General features: G+C 58.9%; 1 protein-coding gene across 2 annotated transcripts; it reads right to left on the bottom strand.

Moving 5' to 3' along the window:
- Positions 1–920: 920 nt before the first annotated feature.
- SLC25A29 (solute carrier family 25 member 29) lies at positions 921–11919 on the bottom strand. 2 transcript variants are annotated; one of them, XM_081089465.1, is made up of 5 exons: positions 11648–11919; positions 7040–7185; positions 6917–6960; positions 3122–3205; positions 921–2806 (listed from the first exon to the last, which is right to left on the bottom strand). In XM_081089465.1, the coding sequence occupies exons 2-5, from the start codon at positions 7101–7103 to the stop codon at positions 2060–2062; spliced, it is 939 nt and encodes a 312-aa protein (XP_080945591.1). In that variant the 5' UTR covers positions 7104–7185; positions 11648–11919; the 3' UTR covers positions 921–2059. The 2 variants fall into 2 exon arrangements, with proteins under 2 accessions (XP_080945591.1, XP_080945592.1); XM_081089466.1 differs by lacking the exon at positions 7040–7185 and having other exon boundaries at positions 11648–11913.
- Positions 11920–18413: the final 6494 nt, after the last annotated feature.

Here is an 18413-nt window from a genome sequence, read left to right on the forward strand (position 1 = left end):
ACCATCAGTGCTCACAGTGGGAGTGGGGGACCCTGGTTTTCAGCATTTGCCTGGGTTCTCTCAGAGGAAAGAGGAGAGAGAAGCCAGGGGGCTTTATGGGGGAAGGAGCTGCTGCCTGGGACCCCAGGGAGGGGACACTGTTAACAGGGTCTGTGACACACCCGAGGACACGTCACCCAGCCCCCTCCTGGCCTTCTCTTCCTGGAAACCGTTGACAAGCCCAACCTCACAGGCTGGTGCTGGGATTAAATGGGGTGTGAAGGCACCGGAGAGCTGGCCCCGCAGAGCTGGCCCCGCTCCTGCAGGGAGAACCGGGGGCCCTCTCTCCTGCCCACCCTGTTGGGGGGGGGGAAGCTTTTTGGCTCAGCAGTTGGGAAGGAAAGAGCCTCCATCCAGGCTGGTAGCTTGGGAGACAGTATGTCCAGGATTGACCCCAAGAGGCTGAGAAGTGGGGGTGGGCACCCACAGCCGCCTCGAGGCGCCCTCAGGAACCTCTTCAGCTGGGTTAGGTCTAATCTCGGCTGGGCAGTTCCACTCACCCTCCTGCCAGCTGCCATGTCTGACCTGAGCACAGCTGGGTCCTCCTGGAGAGCTCACAGCACGTGCTGCCAGCCCCGCCCAGCAGGAGGACGAGGGCCAGGCCTCCTGTCGCTGGGGTAGCGAGACACCCAGGGAGCTCCTGCTGAACGCCCAGCCCTCGCCCAGCACATCTGAGCTGTGCTCACTCGATCCTCATGCCTCTGTTAGCCCCATTTTGCAGACCAGGAAACTGAGGGTCTCAGACGTGCCCCAAAGCCGGCCCCAGGTCACACAGCTGGGGCTGCCATCAGGGCCGGAGGGTGCAGACCACCGAGCCGGGCCCTCACTCCGAGGAGGGTGTGGAATGAAGTCCCTTCTGTGACACACAAACGTAGCCTTGATCTTAAAAAAGTAACTTTAATACCAGTGACACCCATGCACAGGGTGGGAGTCCTGTCTTCCTCGCCCACAGTGCCTCCTAGGAGAGCTTGGCACACTGCCCAAGAGTCTGAGCCCACTCAGGGCAAAGGGGGCCACAGGCACCTTCCTCTATCCAGAGCCATCCACCTAACCAGCCCGTCACATGGCCACACGGTACTGGATGTGCCGGGGCTACCCCGAGTTCCCACCGAAGCCCTAGCTTCGCGTGGAAGCCCCAGAGCGTGGGTTCAGCTCCCCCTCAACCCGGAGGGGCCCAAACTGGGCACAGCCACGCCCACTAATGGGCCCTCCCACCTCACAGGAACACCAGGCACCAGGAGCTTGCCCAGGAGACACCATTTGCTGGAGAAGCGGGGTGGGGGGGGCCCGTACTATCTCCCTCTCCACCCCTCCACTCGCCTTTGGAAACCCTGGCTGGGGGTAGTGGGCCAGAGCTCCGGATATCGGCCGACCCGTGTCCCCATTTTATAGATGGGCAGCCTGAGCCCCAGAGCGTATAAGACTTCCCCTCCTCATGGCTGTGTTTAAAACTATGGAGGATACGGAGCCTCCAGCAAATCCCATGGCCTTTCGGCGGTCCCAGGTCAGCCTCCACTGGGAGTGGCAGCAGCAGGGGTACCCCCGGCGGTGCCATGTGGAGAAGCTGGGGTGCATTAGGAGAGGTTCAGTTCTGATACCGGGAGGCTGCCTGTCCTCACCATAGAGCCTGGGCAGGTGGCCAAGAAGGGCCTGGAGCTCTGCCAGGTGGAGGATGCGCAGTGAGTGTCACTGGGCGGCCCAGCCACGGGAGAGCCGCGTTGGTGGGTGGGATCCCAGGGAAGCACTGGAGTGTTGGCTGGGTTTCTGGAAGCTTCCAGGTAACAGGGCCAGCTTCCTGACTGCACAGCGTGGCTGTGAGCATCCCCAGTTCACAGCTGAGAAAAATGAGGAGTCAAGGCTGTGGCCATGGTAACCGGGCTGATGAGTGGCACCGGGCCCAGGGCCCAGATCGGATGGAGTCCCAGCGCTCCGGTCTGGGCAGGGGGCCGGTTTATGTCGATGTTGAGCGGATGAAAGGCGGCCCCGGGGAGGCCACGCCCTCTGTCAGGGGGGCGGAGCTTCACAGGCTGGAGGGCTGGGCCAGCGCAGGCCCGGAGGCGCCGGGCACACCCTCGGCCTCGGACTGGTCCTCGGGGCCGCGTGCGTAGGTGAGCACGATGGTCACGGTGGCGAAGGTGGCGGCGTTGACGGGGAAGGCGCGCAGCAGCGTGGACGTCAGCCCGCGCGTGAACACACGCCAGCCCTCGGCGCGGTAGCTCTGGCGCATGCAGTCGAGGATCCCGTGGTAGCGCGGGGCGCCCCGCACCCCGTCGGCCTGCAGCCGGGACTTGACCACGTCCACGGGGTAGGTGGAGAGCCAGGACAGGATGCCCGACGTGCCGCCCGCCAGCAGCAGCTTGGGCACCAGCAGCGCGTCCCCCGGCTCGCAGCCCAGGGCGCGCGTCACCACGTCGTAGGTGAGGAAGTAGACGCCGAAGCTGGGCGTCTCGCGCAGCAGCGTGGACACCATGCCCCGGTTCACGCCGCGCAGGCCCTCGCGCCGGTAGATCTGCGCCAGGCAGTCCAGGGAGCCCTGGTAGTTGCGGGCCGCGCCCACGTCCTGCAGCTGCAGCCGCGTCTTGGCCAGCTCCATCGGGCAGCAGATGACGCACTGGATGGCGCCGGCCGCCGCCCCCGCCAGGAACTGGTTCGTTGGCGAGTCTTGGCCCAGGGCCCGCAGGGTGTTGCCCTGCACGCCGAACACCAGCGCGTTGATGAAGGTGAGCCCCATGAGCGGTGAGCCCAGGCCCTTGTACAGGCCCAGCACCTGCGGGGCAGAGGGGCGTCAGGTGCCCACCTCCTACCTGGGGCACGGGCAGCCCAGCCTTCCTCCCCTGGGAATCTGTACTGCAGGTGGGGCAGCCCCAGCCCACCCCAGGTTTCCTAAGGATCAAACAGAGCCTTATTAGAGCCAGAGCCCCGAACCTGAGCGTCCTGGGCATTCACACCATCCCAGTTCCAAAGTCCCGATTCCCCCAACAGGCTCCCGGCTCTTCCCCGCCCCCCCACCCAGGGGTCCGCCCCCAAGCCTCCTCCTGGCAGGTTCCGCCCCTGCCCACCTGCCCCCGCCAAGGCCACTCACGCTCTCCTGCTTGATGATGGACTGGAAGCAGTGCAGGGTGCCTCGGTACTGGGGCTTCTCCAGGCTCTGGACCTGAAGCCTCACCTGGAAGGAGGGCCCGGTGAGTGGTGGGCAAGCCAGGGACAGAGCACCCAGCTCCGTGGCACCCATAACCACGGCAGAGGCCAGACCCACAGGGCAGGGGGCTTTTGGAATCCCAAGGTGGGATGAGGCCAGGTGTCCGCGCCTCTTCAGGGAGGGGTATCAGTGAGCAACCAGCCAGAGACAGCCAGCTGCACTGGACGACACCCAGAGGGGCAGGGGCCCCCCGACCTGAGACGGGTAGAGGCTAAGTGTGAACAAAACCAACTCCATCTCTGTGACCTCACTGTCTTTAGCAAGGAGAGCAAAGCCTGCTAGGTGATGATGATGACCTGCGTTCCTTAAAGTGTAGCCACAGGGACAGCATGACAACCGAGATAAAGATCAAATTGGTGGCAGCGTCAATGATACGCTTCTGACCCCTGGGTCTGGGGTGAAGCGCGGCCCAGGGACCACATCTTACAACATCTTTAAGGCTTTGGGAGTCAGGACCTCCTTTAGGACGAATGACCCAGCCCTGGGAAAGTGGTCATTCTCACACAAGCCCAGGAAGACCCCTGATCCAGGGGGGATGACTTTTCTCGACCAGCCCCGCCCGGGCCCCCAACCCAGGACCTGTGCTATGCCCTAGTGCCCCTCCTGCCCTTGCTAGGCCCACAGGGAACTTGGGGGTCAGGCCCAGGGTCTGGTTCAGGGAGGACAGAAATGTGAGGTTCACCTGGTCTCTGGGTGAGGCTTTGGCTCCCTGATAACAGAGTTACATTTTTGCTCAGGGTGGAGCCAGCTCCAGCTCAGGAGGGAAAGGCGGTTAAAGCAACACAAAATTTCAACATCGCATGCGGGCCTGTCCCCTGCCCTGGGAAGCCACTCCCTGGCGAAGGTGTCCCCGGCTACTGCCGTGTCCCTGGAGTCTAAGGACAGAAACCCACCCTTGTGTGAGGGCAGTGTGGCCAAAGACGGTGGCTGTGGTTCTAGGCTCCATAGAGGGAAACCAAATTTTGGATTCAAATTTCGGTCTCCAGGGTCTGGAGGAATAAGCTGGGAACGTCCCTGCTGTGAGGCAGTGTGACTGACACAGATCACAGGTGCCCCTCGCCCCTCTGGAGCCCAGGTCTGAAGACACAAGGCTCAAGGACAGGCCAAGTGGAATGGGCCCTGGCCTTGGGAGTGAGGAGGGGGGGTTGGAGAGGGGAGGGCCTTGTTCTTCTCCCACGATTCCTAGCACCTTTGCCCTTTCCTATACATTAAGTTTTCATTTCAGCTGCGGGGCTAGGAAACAAATCCCACTTCTGCAGAAGCAAGCATGTATGACATTTCTGTTTTTCAGCAGAAATCCACGGGGCGGGGACGATGTATGAAGGACTGTGGTCTTTTTCCTTTTAGTTTATATGTCTCCATTACAGTTAAATTTTTTTACAACTTGAATTACTTTTGTAACAGAAAGCCAACCAAAACAATGTGTGTGTACCTGATGACTAGACACAGAAACGTCGCCTGCCCTGGAAGGCCACGCACGGGGTGTGAGGGCAGGTTGGTCTGCTGGAGGAAGTCATTTGCTTTTCTACATTTCCCAATTTTCTTGTAAAAAGAGCGTTTAACTTTTATAATGGAAAACAGCCAGTAAAAAAATGAAACCATTATAACATTAAATTAAACCACAAGAGCACTCCACAATCATCCCCCCTGGATCAGGGATCTTCCCAGCACCATGTGAGCCCTGGGCGGGACATACGGTCACGGAAGGTGATGACTGGGACAGGTTTCTCCCCTTTATAAAAAACTCAGATTTTAAAGACAGTTTGCCCAGATGTATGCTGGTGGGGGGAAAAAAAAAGTCACAGATTTGCTCCCTCTAGGTGCCCGGTAAGGGGGTTCCAGAGAGCATTAGCCCAGGAGGTGCAGAAGCTCCTGCACCCCACTTGCTGCAAGGGGTGCTTGTCGGGCTCAGGAGCCCAGAGGAGGCAGGGATGCCAGAACCAGGGCTCTGCCCTGAGGGACCCAATGGGAGCCTGCAGAAGGCCTGGCCAGGCCTGGGCTGAGTCAGCTCGGAGCGGCCTCCGCAGAGCTGGGCTGAGGACGTGAATCAGAGCCACTTCTTGGCTGGACGCAGCTTCAAGAGGCCTTTACAACATGTGACCACAAGATATAAACACAGCACAACATGGACACTGCCAGGCTGGCCTGGGCTGCCTGGCTGTGGCCAGGCTTCACAGGCGGCCAGCTGAGCAGAGCCTGGGCAGCCGTGCGGACACTCGCCACCAGGGCCTCGCTCTCGGTGGCCCTCGGGGAACTCAGGGGCCGCTGTGTGGCCAGAAAGCCTGGCCCTTCGGCCTCCTCCCGGACCCGCCCGCAGTGCGATGGGGGGAAATCTGTGCTCTTGGGACTGGCCTCTCCTCCCACATAATCTCCCCTGTGCGCCGGTCTCCACGGGGGCCCCAGGAATCTTGCCCAACCCCTCGCTGTGCAGACGGGGACGTCTGGGCCCAGAAGCAAAGTGACGGGCCCACGTCACTGCGCCGACCAGCGGGAGGGAGGCCTGGCCCTGCACCAGGCCCAGGGACAGACCTTCCCCAGGAGCCAGTGCATTAGGCGGGGCCCCAACATCTCTGCTGCAGGACACCCAGCCCCCAGCTCACAGGTCCTTTTCCTGGCAGAGGAACACCTGGGTCCGGAAACAAGGAGACCGGAAGCCCGCCTCGAACCAGCGAAGGGGATGTCCTTGCCTGAGCTCTGCCCTCCCGCCGTGGGCAGTGTTCACAGGGGACAGGTCTGCCCTGTGCCCTGCCGTGCACAACAGCCGCCCTGGCTCCCGGGTGAGCAGATAAGGTCGGGCCCTGACCTGGCTAGTTCAAGGGCGTGAAACCCCAACCACAGGGAAAATCTGAGCTGGAACCTCTGGAGGGGGGACGTGGACTTGCTTGGTTTCTGCTCTGAGGCGTCTGAGAGCCTGGAACTCGGGTCTCTCGGGCGCGGGGCTTGCTGCGTGCGGCCCGCCAGCACCGTGCAGGTGTGCACCTGCCTCGGGAAACGCTCACCAATGTCTTGACAATGACGGTCACCTTCCTGGGGAATCCTGACGAGTTTGGATTTTTCTGTATTTCCATATTTTCTCCCTTAGCTTTTCTTTCCTTTAAGAAGCCGTCTGGAGTTGTTTTGCAAGAACAGTTGGGGATCCCTGCTCTCGGTGAGGGGAAACCGCCCCCCCAGTCTCAGCTGGCCAAGCCCCAGGATGGACCTGGACGGCGCCCCTGCTGCGAGATGTGGGGCAGACCCAGGAGGCCCAGCCCACTCAGCTCAGTGGGTAAGTGGTCGCCCATCTGGCGTCACAGAGACCCACACTCCACGTTACTCTAGAACAGCGGCTCTCAACCTTGGCTGCACATTAGAATCACCTGGGAATCTTTTTAAAATCCTGATTTCTGGGCCTCATCCTCCGGGAATTCTGTTTCTTTGTGACGGGGTGGGGCCACAACATTAGGAACAAAGAAACAGAATTTCCGGAGGATGAGGCCCAGAAATCAGGATTTTAAAAAGATTCCCAGGTGATTCTAATGTGCAGCCAAGGTTGAGAACCACTGCCGTAGGACCTGTGGGAAGACCCTGAGGGTTCCTAAGGTGGGCCCTGGGAAGGAGCCCCAGCCACCCAGACCTGCAGGCTTCTGTCCTCCGTGTGGGCCTCCACCAGGCCCGACACTAAAACCACAAGTGACTCACCTTGACCGTGTCAAATGGGTGTCCCACCAGCACGCCTGCCACACCTGGAGGAAGAAAGGGGAACTTGAGACCCAGATATCTCAGACACCCGCAGTGGGGGGTGGGGCTATGGGAGGCCGTTACCTGCTGTGCGCCGGGCTCCTCCCGGGAGCCCCGTAATCCTCATGGCTGGAGGATGAGGGAGCATGTGAGGGTGACATCCCCAAGGTCACGCCAGGATCTGTCCAACTCAAAGCTGGTGTCTCCCCCTCACCCTGCTGCTCACGCAGCTGAAACAGAAGATGTCCCCTGGGGGCTGCATGGTCCCACTGCTCCAAACACCCCTGGCATTGGCAGCAGACTCCAGAAACTTTGGACTTGGACCCTCACTCAGAATTGGGTTTCCTCTCTGTCACCAGCTCACAAAGGGCTCAGTGTCTGAGCCTCATCTCCGAGTCAGTCCCGGTGTGAGCACCGACTTCCCCCAGGGGATTCCCGGGAAACACCCACCCAGGACCTGGTGCGTGGCAAGTGCCGGCTGACCACTCCCTTCCCGAGTGGGAGTCGCCTGATACCTAGGGAACAGCTTGTGACTGTGGCCGAGCCTGGTGGTGTGTCGGCCCCGGCCCTGCCAAAATCCAGCCCCCCTCGGGGACAAAGGCTCACAGACACTTCTGAGCCCTGCATGCTGTGCAGATTGCAGACGCCTTGTTACCCCCCCTCATGGTGGAAATGCTGAGGTTCAGTGAGACTGAGTAACTGCCACGCTTTCCTCCCTAGGATTTTTAAAAAATATGTTTTTTATTGGTTTCAGAAAAAGAGGAAGGGAGAGAGAGAAAGAGACATCGATGTGAGAAAAAAACAGCGATCAGTTGGTTGCCTACCATACACACACTGAGAGGGGGATGAACCTGCAACCCGGGCATATGCCCAGGCCAGGAATCGAACCTTGGTGCAGGGGACAATGTTCAACCCACTGAGCCACACCGGCCAGGGCTTCTCCCTAGAATTTTATGTGTGTACATCCTGGAGTCCTTTTACTGCCAGCAGTGTTTACGTATAATTAAAACAGCTAACATGTAGTGTTTCTGCCTGCTGGTTAGTATTCTTAGTTTTGTACCTATACTAGTTCTCTCTCTTAATACCTATACAGAAAGGACTATTCGCCCATTTGATAGATGAGGAAACTAAAGCATGTAACACGTCCACGCCACACAGCTAGAAATGGCGGAGCCGGGCCCGGCTGGTGTGGCTCAGTGGTTGAGTGTCGACCAATGAACCAGGAAGTCACAGCTCAGTTCCTCGTCAGGGCACATGCCTGGTGTTGCAGGCTCAGACCCCAGGAGGAGTCGTGCAGAAGGCAGCCGATCAATGATTCTCTCATCACTGATGTTTCAATTTTTCTCCCTTCCCCTTCCTCCCTGAAATCAATAAAAAATATATAAATTAGAAGTGGTGGAGCCAGGACTCAAACCCTGTAACCCACTGGAAAATGCCCCCGGGAATCCAGCTCTTCTGTAAAAGCCATTTTTTTAAGGCCGCCAGGGAATGGTTCTGTGTCTGCTGAGGTTCTGGGGCGAGGTGCGAAGGGGGCGGCATCCCAGAAGTCCTCTGGCTTCCAGGCTTTTTCTGTGTCAATAATTGATTTATTCAGACAGGAAGACTGAGATTTTATCGTGGACTTCAGGAATGCCACTGGAGATGCCAAGGGCGTGTACCTTTCTTCTTCAAAACAAACCTGCCTGGCACTGCACCAGCCCTGTCACTCTGCAGACTCGCCTTTTTGTGATCAGAGAAAATTTCCACTTTCATTTATTCATCACAGTCTCCATCGCCAGGCCTTTCCTCCTCCTGGAGCCCTGACACTCACAGGTGGACGAGGAGACCTGGCTTCCACAGCTGTGTCTTTGGTCCTGAGACACACTTAGCTTCTGTAGTGTGAGATCAGCCTTTTTTTTTTTCCATGTCATGTTTTGAATTTGAAAATCCTAGATCTAGAACCTCTCTCCTCGGGCTGTAGCTGGATTCGGGGGTTTGGATACCTAACACTTGCCCGTGGTGTGCTGACTGGCCTTCCTGCTGCCTCCAGCCGGGCCCCTCCAGCCCACCAGGCTCCTGGTGGCCAGGCCCCGCCTCGGGGTCCCAGGGATGCAGGTGCTGGGAGCGCTGGAGGTTCCCTCCCTGTGGGAGAGGTCCTGCCTCCGGCTCCAGACTTGTCTCAGCCTCTGGGATGGGAGGGGCAGACCCTCACCCACCGGCCTCTGCTGGCAGGTCCCAGGCAGGGTCTCCGAGGGCAGACACCTGCATTCCCACTCGCTCCCTTCACTGGTCTCAGCGCCCTTGCCCAGAACATCTGCAGGCACAGAGTGGGCCGCGGGGCCTGCCTGCCTCAGGGCCTCAGGCCCCCAAAGCCTCATCCTTTTAACCTCACAGTCACCTGAGAGCCAGGAGGCCTCGCCAGGCCATCTCCCTGAGAGGACCCTGTCTCCCAACTCCAAAGCCAGTGCCCACTGCCCTACAGAAGCTGGACTCGCAGGGACACCTTCCACCCCATGACCGTCCAGAGAGGCGGAGGGAGCCACCATCCTGAAGGCACCTGGCAGCAGGGGTGGTGGTGGGGGTATCTGTCCTCCCACAGGGCGTCCCCCTGCCCACGTTGAACTTCTCTCTGCACTTCCTCCTATCCATGCCCCCAGCAGGGAGACCCCCAACCAGAGCCCAGGGTCTAAGCAGGCAGAAGACCTGAGGCTGGCCCCCTGGCTGGAGAGCAGGCAGGCATACTGAGCCTTCCAAGGCCCCGAGGCTGCTGTCAATCAAGGTCCTGCCTGGCCTGTCTAAGAGCCAGCTGACCAGGAGGTCCACCCTCAGACCAACAACCGGGTGTGCTGTCTGTCCTCCCCTGACTCGGAAGTCAGAATCTAGGGACCCCGGCCACTGAGGAGAAGCTCCGACCTCATCTGAGGCCAGGCCTTGAAAAGCCAGACAGAGGCCTCTGGGGGGGCCAGGATCTGAGAGGGAGGTGTCACCTGCACACGGTTCCTCCAGCCTCCCTGCAAGGGCCAGGCCATGCCAGGGGCCACGGCGGCCCTGGCACACAACCAGGTCACTGTTGCATGGGTTAACGGGGAGAGGACTGCCGTTGCCTGCTCTGTGGGAGGAGCGGGCAGTATGATTTTGTACTAGTCCCTCCACTTCTCATACTGACCCTTTGCACCCCTCCCGGCAGCTACTTCCACCCTCGTCCACCTGGGAGGCTCAGGCCTCGGCTCACACAGCAGGGAGGTAGGTAGGCACCACTCACCCTGCGCTTGCATGGGGACCCCAGTGGACAGCGGGGGGCAGCTGGTGAAGCGCCTACAGCCCAGCAGGCTGCCGGGCCCCGGGGCCTGGTGAGGACGCGCTGAAAGGCATTCCAGGAAGCGCCGCCTGAGCAAGAGCCCAGAGCGACTGGACATCTCTAAGCAGGCCTGGCCTGGGACGAGGATTCCTACCCCGAACCCCAAACTCCCAGGACACCTGCAGGAAAACAAGGAATCCTGCCCCTCTGGGGAGAGAACCCATGTTCCCCAAAAAGTTGGAAAGGGGTATTGGACCTGGGACAGCCCCCCACCCTCTGGAGCCACCACCCCAGAGGCTTCTTGAAAACTCTGGGGTTTGTACCCGCTTTTGAGGCTCTAGTCTGTGGTTTCCTGAGGCCTGACTGGGTAACAGTCTGGTAAATTCTTAAATCCCTTCCCACACACCACACTCCCTGCACCAGCCTTCTCTCACCCAGAGCTTAAGGCACGCCTCTTCCTCCGGGGCACCCACCACTGGCAGGTGCTGGAGGAGAGAAGCCGGAGGTCAGGGCTGGACTGGGCCTGGGACACCCAGCCAGCCCTCTCTCTGCCCAGGAGGCAGGGCCTGCCAACTCATCGCCAAATTCCCATGGCGAAACCTGGCTCCCAATTAATACCTGTTGAGTAAATTAACTCTCCAAGTAAAAGCAGAGAAGCTAAAAGCCAAACAGGGAGGGCCACAGCAGACCCCCGGACTGCACACCCACCAGGGCCTCCAGGGAACGCAGGCTTGGACCCAGCGTCAAGGCCCGGCCTCCGGGAAGGTGTCCCACGTGGGGAGACACGTCCACGTAAGCCCAAGAGCTAGCCACAGGGCGTGTCAGGCCACTCTGCCACTCGGGCGGAGTCCGCCCCCCAGCAGCCCACTGACAGCGGCAGGAAGGGGGCAGCGTGCCAAAGGTGACCCGGGCCTGGGGTCCAGCGGGCGCCTGGCAGTGCTCACAGGCCGGCCCGCGGGTGGGTGATCGGTGCCCCAGCTCTGCCCAGAAGGCTGCAGAAGGTGGGGCCAGCCCCAAACTTCTCGAGGCCCCAGGGAGCGGGCCCGCTCCAGATGGGATGGAGGATTCCTTCCCCGAACCCCAAACTCCCAGGACACCTGCAGGACACCAGGGGCCTTGGGCGAGGAGGGCGCAGGGGGCGGCGAGGCACCTTCCTGGCGGCCCCCGTCTCCGCCAAATCAGAGCTGCCGCGGGGCCCAGACCTCCTGCCCGAACGCGCCTGGAAGGGTTTAAAAACAGCAGCTCCGGGCCTGGTGTCAATTCACGCCCACGAGAGCCCCGTGAGATGAGAGCTTTCTTATCCCCATTTTGCAGATGAGAAACCGCAGCCAGGGGCCAGCCGCTGGGCCGAGCGCCCGCAGGTGAGCTGGCCCCCCAGCCCTGGCGCCCGGCACGCAGCCCGCCCGCCTCCTTACCCCCGGCGCATCCAGCCAGGAAGTCGAGAGCCATGGCCGTCCTTCCTCCACCTCCTTCTCCTTCTCGGGCCCTTTGCGGGGTCGGGAGCCCCCTCGGTCTGGCCGCCGCCTCCTGGCGCAGAGCCTGATCAGCGCCGGGGTAGGGCTGGCGGCGGTGGCGGCTCAGCGCGCGGCTCCTCGCCCGGCAAAGGTGCCCGCAGGCCGGCTCGCGAGCCCTCGAGGCGGTGCGCCGGCCAGTGGTCCCCGACTTCGGGCCGCGCGCCCCGCCCCTCGGCCGGCCGGCGGCGGGGGTGGGGGGAGGCGCGGGCGGGGCGCAGGGCGCAGCGAATGGGCGGGCGGGGTGCGGACAACGCCCGAGGCCTGCGCGCCGCCGCCGCGCCTCATTGGCGGGCGTGCCCGGCGGGCGGGGCGCGGGGACGTGGCGGGCGGGCCGGCGGGGGGGCGCGCGGCGGACAAAGAGTGTGCTTGGTGCGCCCGCCCGCGCGCCGCTCGGGCCCGGAGGGAGCGCGGTGCTCGCGGAAGCCGGACCGTGGACCCGGCCGGGAGCTCACACCCTGACCCGGCCTGCGAGCCCGGGAACCCCGCGGCGTGCGCGAGGCGTGCCCGCTGGGAGGGATGTGGGCGGTGCGCTCGCTCCGGACTGGGCCCGGGAACCTGGGGCCTGGGTTCAGATCCCGCCCCGCCGCCGGACCTCAGTGTCCTCGTCTGCTTAATGGGGACATGGCCGCGAAAACGGATGTGGAGCGCCTGGCCCTCCAGACCTGCAGGCCTGCGCACAGCTAACTAGTTGCCTCGGAGAGCCTTCGCCCTCCCGCCGGCGCGCCCCTGTGCGGGGGGCGGGGGGCGGGGGGCGGGGATGGGGGCCCTGAGCGCTCCGGCATTTCGGGGGGAGGAGAGCGAACCTGAAAAGGGAACGGGGACTCGGGCGCGGCGCGGCCAGGCCCGCGGAGTCCGGCACCTGCCTGCGGACTGCGGGCGCCGCGGGGGAGGTCCCTGGACCGGCCGGGAGCCGCGGGGCAGGACCCGGCCATCGCCGCGCGTCTGGCGCGGGGACCGGAGGGGGCGGGAGCCGGAGTGCGGCTCTGGGTCGTGGGGGGCGGGGATAAGGAGCAGCCGAATCCGCTGCCGCCACCCCCACCCTGGGAGACCCTGAGGTTGGGGCCACTCCCTGGAGACTTCCCCCCACCCTCCTTCCCAGCGCCTCATGAAGTGCGGACTGTGGACTGTCCGGTTGGGGCGAGCTGGGCTGGGAGCTCTCCTTCACTGTGGGAGTCAAATAACCCTGAGGGCCAACTTCCTACTCACCCCCTGCGGTCAGGACCACAAAGCCGGCTTCCGGTAGCAGAGCACACAGCGCTTTCGCTCCAGTCTTAGGGGTCTGATGGCAGGATGGAGAGCGCCGTGGATTTATCTTAAGTTGTAAGGGCGATGTTTGGCACGAGGGCATGATGTCAGGCGTAGGTGATCAGTGCAATATAGTGACACAGAGGCCTCTGGGAAGCCAACCAGCAGTGTGGCTTCCTTTTATTCTTCTTAGAATCTAAGTAGAGCCATCATTCAGGAGAGACCCAAGCCCAGGTCTGCTGACTCCTAGTCCAGTGCTTGTGATGGCTGGTGGGCCCTGCATTAGGGGTCTGGAGGCCTGGGTGTGAATCTCGCCAGCCTTGCTGACCCAGCTCCAAGTCTCAAGGCAGCAGGGGGGCGCCCCGGGTGCAAGAGTGACCAAGAAGCCAGAAAAGCGCAGCCTGTGGGCCCCAGAAGTCCAGACCCCAACCAGGGCGGGAGTTGAGGGTGGGGCTGCTCAGGTGGCTGGAGGCATCTGAGACCATGACAGTTAAACAGGGCAACCCTATTGTTAGGTTAGGTGGCTCAGGAGGCGGCGCAAGAAATAGAGAGTCCAGTGAATCAGAAAAGAAAGGAAAGGAAAAGGTTTATTTCTGCGTTGCGTCCCCGGGAGACCCACATACCCCCAAGGGCAGGGCGGCCCGTGGATTCACGCCAACAGGGAGGGGGGCGCTTTTTTTATATTGCGGTTGGGTGAGGGGCGGGGACATGAGCTGAGGTATTCAGTTGAGGAAGTTTCAGCTGCAGGGGGGTCCGCCAGGTATTCAGGAAGGAGTCAGTATCTGTGTGGGGGTCGTGGAGAAGCCAGTATCTGTGTCTCACATGCTGATCTGTTAGAAATGCCAGGGGTAGTCCATTATCTTGTCACATGTCTGCATGTATCCGATCCTGGGCTCTCTCCGACCTAACACCTATGTCCAGGTGTCACCTCGAGGAAGGGTGTCCCTGGGCTGCGCAGACCTCGGGAGGTAAAACACAATAGCCTGTAGCATCCGTCCCTGTGTTTGGAGGTTTGAGAGGAAGTCACGTACCTTTTAACAGGGCAGCAAGTCAAATTATTATGGAACAATTGAATAGTGCTGTGCCTTTAATGCCCTGCTTGGGGCAGGTTGCATGAGCCCTCGTACAAATGTAGATGTGAACAACACCAACTCAAAACAAAAAAAAATGAACAAAACCAACTCCATCTCTGTTACCTCTGACCAGGCTCACTGTCGTTAGCAAGGAAAGCAAAGCCTTCTAGTTGATGATCCTCTGCGTTCCTTAAAATATAGCCATGAATAGTATTGTTAGTAGCAGCCAGGATGGCATGACAACTGAGATCAATATCAAAATAGTGTCAATTATAAGCAGTCACCTGTCTGTCACAAGGCCACCAGTAGGTGTGGCCCTGGCACTCCTGCAGTCGTCATCCCTGTGTCTTGTCAGTCATTAGCTGGTTGTGAAACGGAATTTTTGGACTGGAACCCGGATTCTTTGTCCGCCAGAGTCGAAGAATGAATCCACGGACAGAGAGTAGTATAACAAAGGTGGAGATTTATTGAAGAACAAGTACAGGCTCCCACGTGGGGAGAGGGAAAGAGTCCCACAGAATGGACTCCCGTGTGGGGAGGGGGAAAGGGTCCCACCGAGCTCCTTTTCCCTGTGGCTTATCAAGGCTGCAGATCCTGGTGCCTTGATATCCCCTCTGATAGGTCACTATTCCCTTAGACTGGTTACTACAGTACCTCCTGAGCTCAAGGTCAAACACCGCATGGGACATGTGATGCCCTCCTTCCTCATTGTCCTTTTCTTTCTGGCTTTCTTCCTTCTTTATTTTGTAAATATAGACCTTTTTGGCTCCCTTGTCTTATGTAAATGCAACTGTTGCTGCTCCCTGCACCTGGCTTCCTTGTGTTATGGAGATGTACCTTCTCCCAATCTGTAGCCCTGTGTTTTTCCAGGGACCCCAATTCTAAAAATTCCCTAAGCCTGCCTATATTCACCTAAAATTCCTGTTTTCAGTTGTACGGTACAAACAGCACTGTAACGGGTCTGGTGGCTGGTAGTGGAGAATAATCTATGCAGAATCGCTGGTGTCTGACCCAATTTTCTGGTAAGTCAGTCACCCTACAATACATTCTGACCTGTTCTAGGGGAGTCACCTGCTTTGTCCTTCAGTCTGAGGATACCTTCTGGTTACGGTGGCCTTTATACCTGTGCCCTGCCATCGGACAGTCCTGACTCCCTGGGGGGCCCTTGGGAAGGGGCCCCGCAGTCTGGGACACAGTCAGCACTCAATCGTTGAGTTTCAGGAAGCTCCTTGGAGGGAGGCCCCATCTGGGTGATGCCTGCCGGGGTCCAGGGGAGGGATCTGGTGCAGGTGCCTGGCCACAGGCTTCCAGCTTAGAGCTTAGAGGTGGGGCCACTTTGGAGGGAGCCCGTGTTCAGGCTGGAGCTCTTGGGGTTTAGGTGTTATAGAACCGGAGAAAAACCAAGCAAATGCTTAGAGAAATGGAGTTACAGAGCTTTATTACGCCGGCGGACTCAGAGGAGGTTGTCTCTCAAATTCTGAGCAAAGCAATCTGGTGGAAGCTTTTCTTTTATATCTTTTCTAATGGCTTTGTCTCCTAAATATGGGGCTTCCGGTTCTTTTTGCAAGTTTTCAAAAGAGGCCTAGGTATGCTTAGCAGATACCTCGCAGGAAGCTTGTAGCCTTGAGCGTGCAGCACAGCTCGGTAGCCTGCGGTATGGATAAGTAAAAGACACCTGGTGTGGGGGTAGCAGGAACAGCAGTGGAGCGGTTTGCAAGGTCAGACAGGTAAGCTTACCTTCCCTATCATCAGAGCAGGCATGTTTTACAGAAGCCAATAATAGCAGGATTAATTCACAGAACGAAGAACCTCTGTCTAGCGGAAATTTCAAACAGCAGTTTTTTTTTTTATAAAATAGAGGTTTCTAGGCTTCATTCCCCACTGGCTTTATCAAATCACTGACTCCTGTGGGCCATTATTGGGGATGGGGTTATATCGACCCCTGAGATTAGCCTTTAGTCTTCTCACAGGGACCAAGGTCCCGTTTGTGGGGAGCAGTGTAGGGGTGGCCTCTGCCGCAGGGAGGAAGGGGTGAAGGCAGGCACTGGGCGAAGATGGGGTTATCTGGGTGCACGGCTGGGTTACTGAACTGCAACACCTCGTTTCCCCTTAGAAGCTCTTCCTCACGGGCTGTGTTTCTGGGCCCCGGGAGCGAGAATCATTCACCAGGAGGCAGAGACAATGACAGCCCTGCTCTGTGCTGGGCATGGGGAGAAGGCAGACACCGCTCCCTGACCCAGGGGCTTCCCGGCCGGCCGTTGGGGAGGAACCAGGAAGGAAAAAATAAAGTCATCGCCGAGTAAAGGAGCTCGCGAGGCCCCATCTGCGAGCCTGCGGGGTGTCCGCGAGGCTTCTGTGTGTGTTGTTCTGTTTCATTTCCTGAGGATAAAATTACAGCACAGGACGTGCTTTCTCAAACTCCTCGTGTTCTCCAGTCCCGGACACCCGCTCCCAAGGGAGCACCCCCTGCAGGGCGCTTCTCAGACCCCAGCCTTTAAGGGGCAGGAGGTCCAAGGCCAGAGCAGCAGGAGCACAGCGAGTGGGGAGGGAGAGCCACCGGGGTGGGGGGTGTGGGGGGGACACAAGCGGTGAAGCCAGGTGACTGAACAGTGTGGGGTTGAGTTTTTATTTTGTACAGCTTTTGTCATTTCTGACACAGGATAGGCTCAGTGCGGGAAAATTAGGAACACCAGCCGGGGAAAGAAAGTCACCTCTGGCCTGGCTAGCATGGCTCAGTGCTTGGACCTATGAACCAGGAGGTCAGGGTTCGATTCCCAGTCAGGGCACATCCCTGGGTGGTGGGCTCAATCCCCAGTGTGCAGCATGCAGGAGGCAGCCAATCCATGATTCCCTCTCATCATTGATGTTTCTATCTCTCTCTCCCTCTCTGAAATCAATAAAAATATATTTTTAAAAAGATTATGTTTCTGGGGGAAAAAAAGTTGCCTCTGTTCTCCTACTGAAGTATGGTAGCAATCATCTCAGGTAGAAACTATAGTTTAACTTTAGCCCTGCTGTTTGGCTCCTGTACTTATTTGCTTAGTTTAACAATAGAAAAGTGATTTTGATTTTCTGAATTATATAAATTATCCCATTCGATTGAATACCCTATTGATTGTAATGTGAATATCCCATTGGTTGTGGTCATACTGGTTACCGAAGCACATTCTTCTGTACCTGGGAAGGACAGCACAATTATCCCAAGGTCAGAGGGCTCCAGATAACTGTCCCTGTTGACTCAGTGGTCCCAAGACCTGAGGGCTCTAGATAGTGTGTTTCTGTCAACTCAGTGATCCAGAGACCCAAAACTATCCTTCCTATCTAATAATAGACAAAGATGGTAATTGACCATACCTTCGCTACGCCTCCCATGGGCTAATCAGCATGATATGCAAATTAACCACCAATAAAGATGGCGATTAATTTGCAAACGTAGGCTCCAAGCGGTGGAGCGAAGTCTGATGGCCATGGCCGGCGGAGCAGCGAGGCCTGACGTTTCCTGGGCCGGCTCCAGCCAGAACTCGGCCAGAGCGAAGGCCTGGGCCCTGGGTGCCGGAGGCCAGGGGAAAGGAAGGCCTATTGCACAAATCTCTTTGTGCAACAGGCCTCTAGTAATTGAGATAACATGCTTAAGTCTGCTTCTGTAAACTGCTTTTTTGCAAACCAGGTTCCTCATTCCAAACCCTGGGATGTAATCCGTACCTTTGTGATCTTTGCCTGTATAAATCTGATGTTGGGGCTGGGGCAGGCACTATGAGAATTGGGAGAGCAAAATGCCCCCTCATAGTCCCGGATTTGCAATAAATGTGACTCTTTAATTCGACTTCTTGAGGCTTCCTTGTGTGATTCGTGGGGTACATTACAACACTCCCTAACCCAGAGAATTCAGTGAAGGAGGCTGTCTGGACCTGGGCTGGGGGCAAGGCTGGCGCTTAGAGTGCCCCTGGGTGAGTGGGGGTGGGGTGGCTGAGGACCAGCTGTGTGGACCTGGGGCCTCGGGCTGTGCAGGGGCCAGTGCCGGGTGGGCAGGGCCTGGCTCTGCCTTCGGCTCTCGACACCTCTGCAGGAAACAGAAGATAAGAGTTGATTTCAATGTTATCAAACCAGCATCACCACAGTGTAAAAAGGAGCTCGTTTAATTCATCAGCGGAGGAACTGAAGGTTTTCATGAGGGCCCCTTCGGCTGTCTGGGCCGGTGAGGGAGAATCTGGGACCGACAGGTCCCCTGTGGCTGCTGAGGACGCAGTGAGCAGGTGGGTGGCTTTGTGGCGAGGGCTGGGGACCAGTGCGGGTGTGTGTGGCCTAGCCTTCAGCAGAGCTGTCTGCCCGATGTGTCCCTTTCTCCCAGG

The sequence above is a fragment of the Myotis nattereri genome, assembly GCF_964212035.1.
Source record: "Myotis nattereri genome assembly, chromosome: 1".
NCBI classification, from domain to species: domain Eukaryota; kingdom Metazoa; phylum Chordata; class Mammalia; order Chiroptera; family Vespertilionidae; genus Myotis; species Myotis nattereri.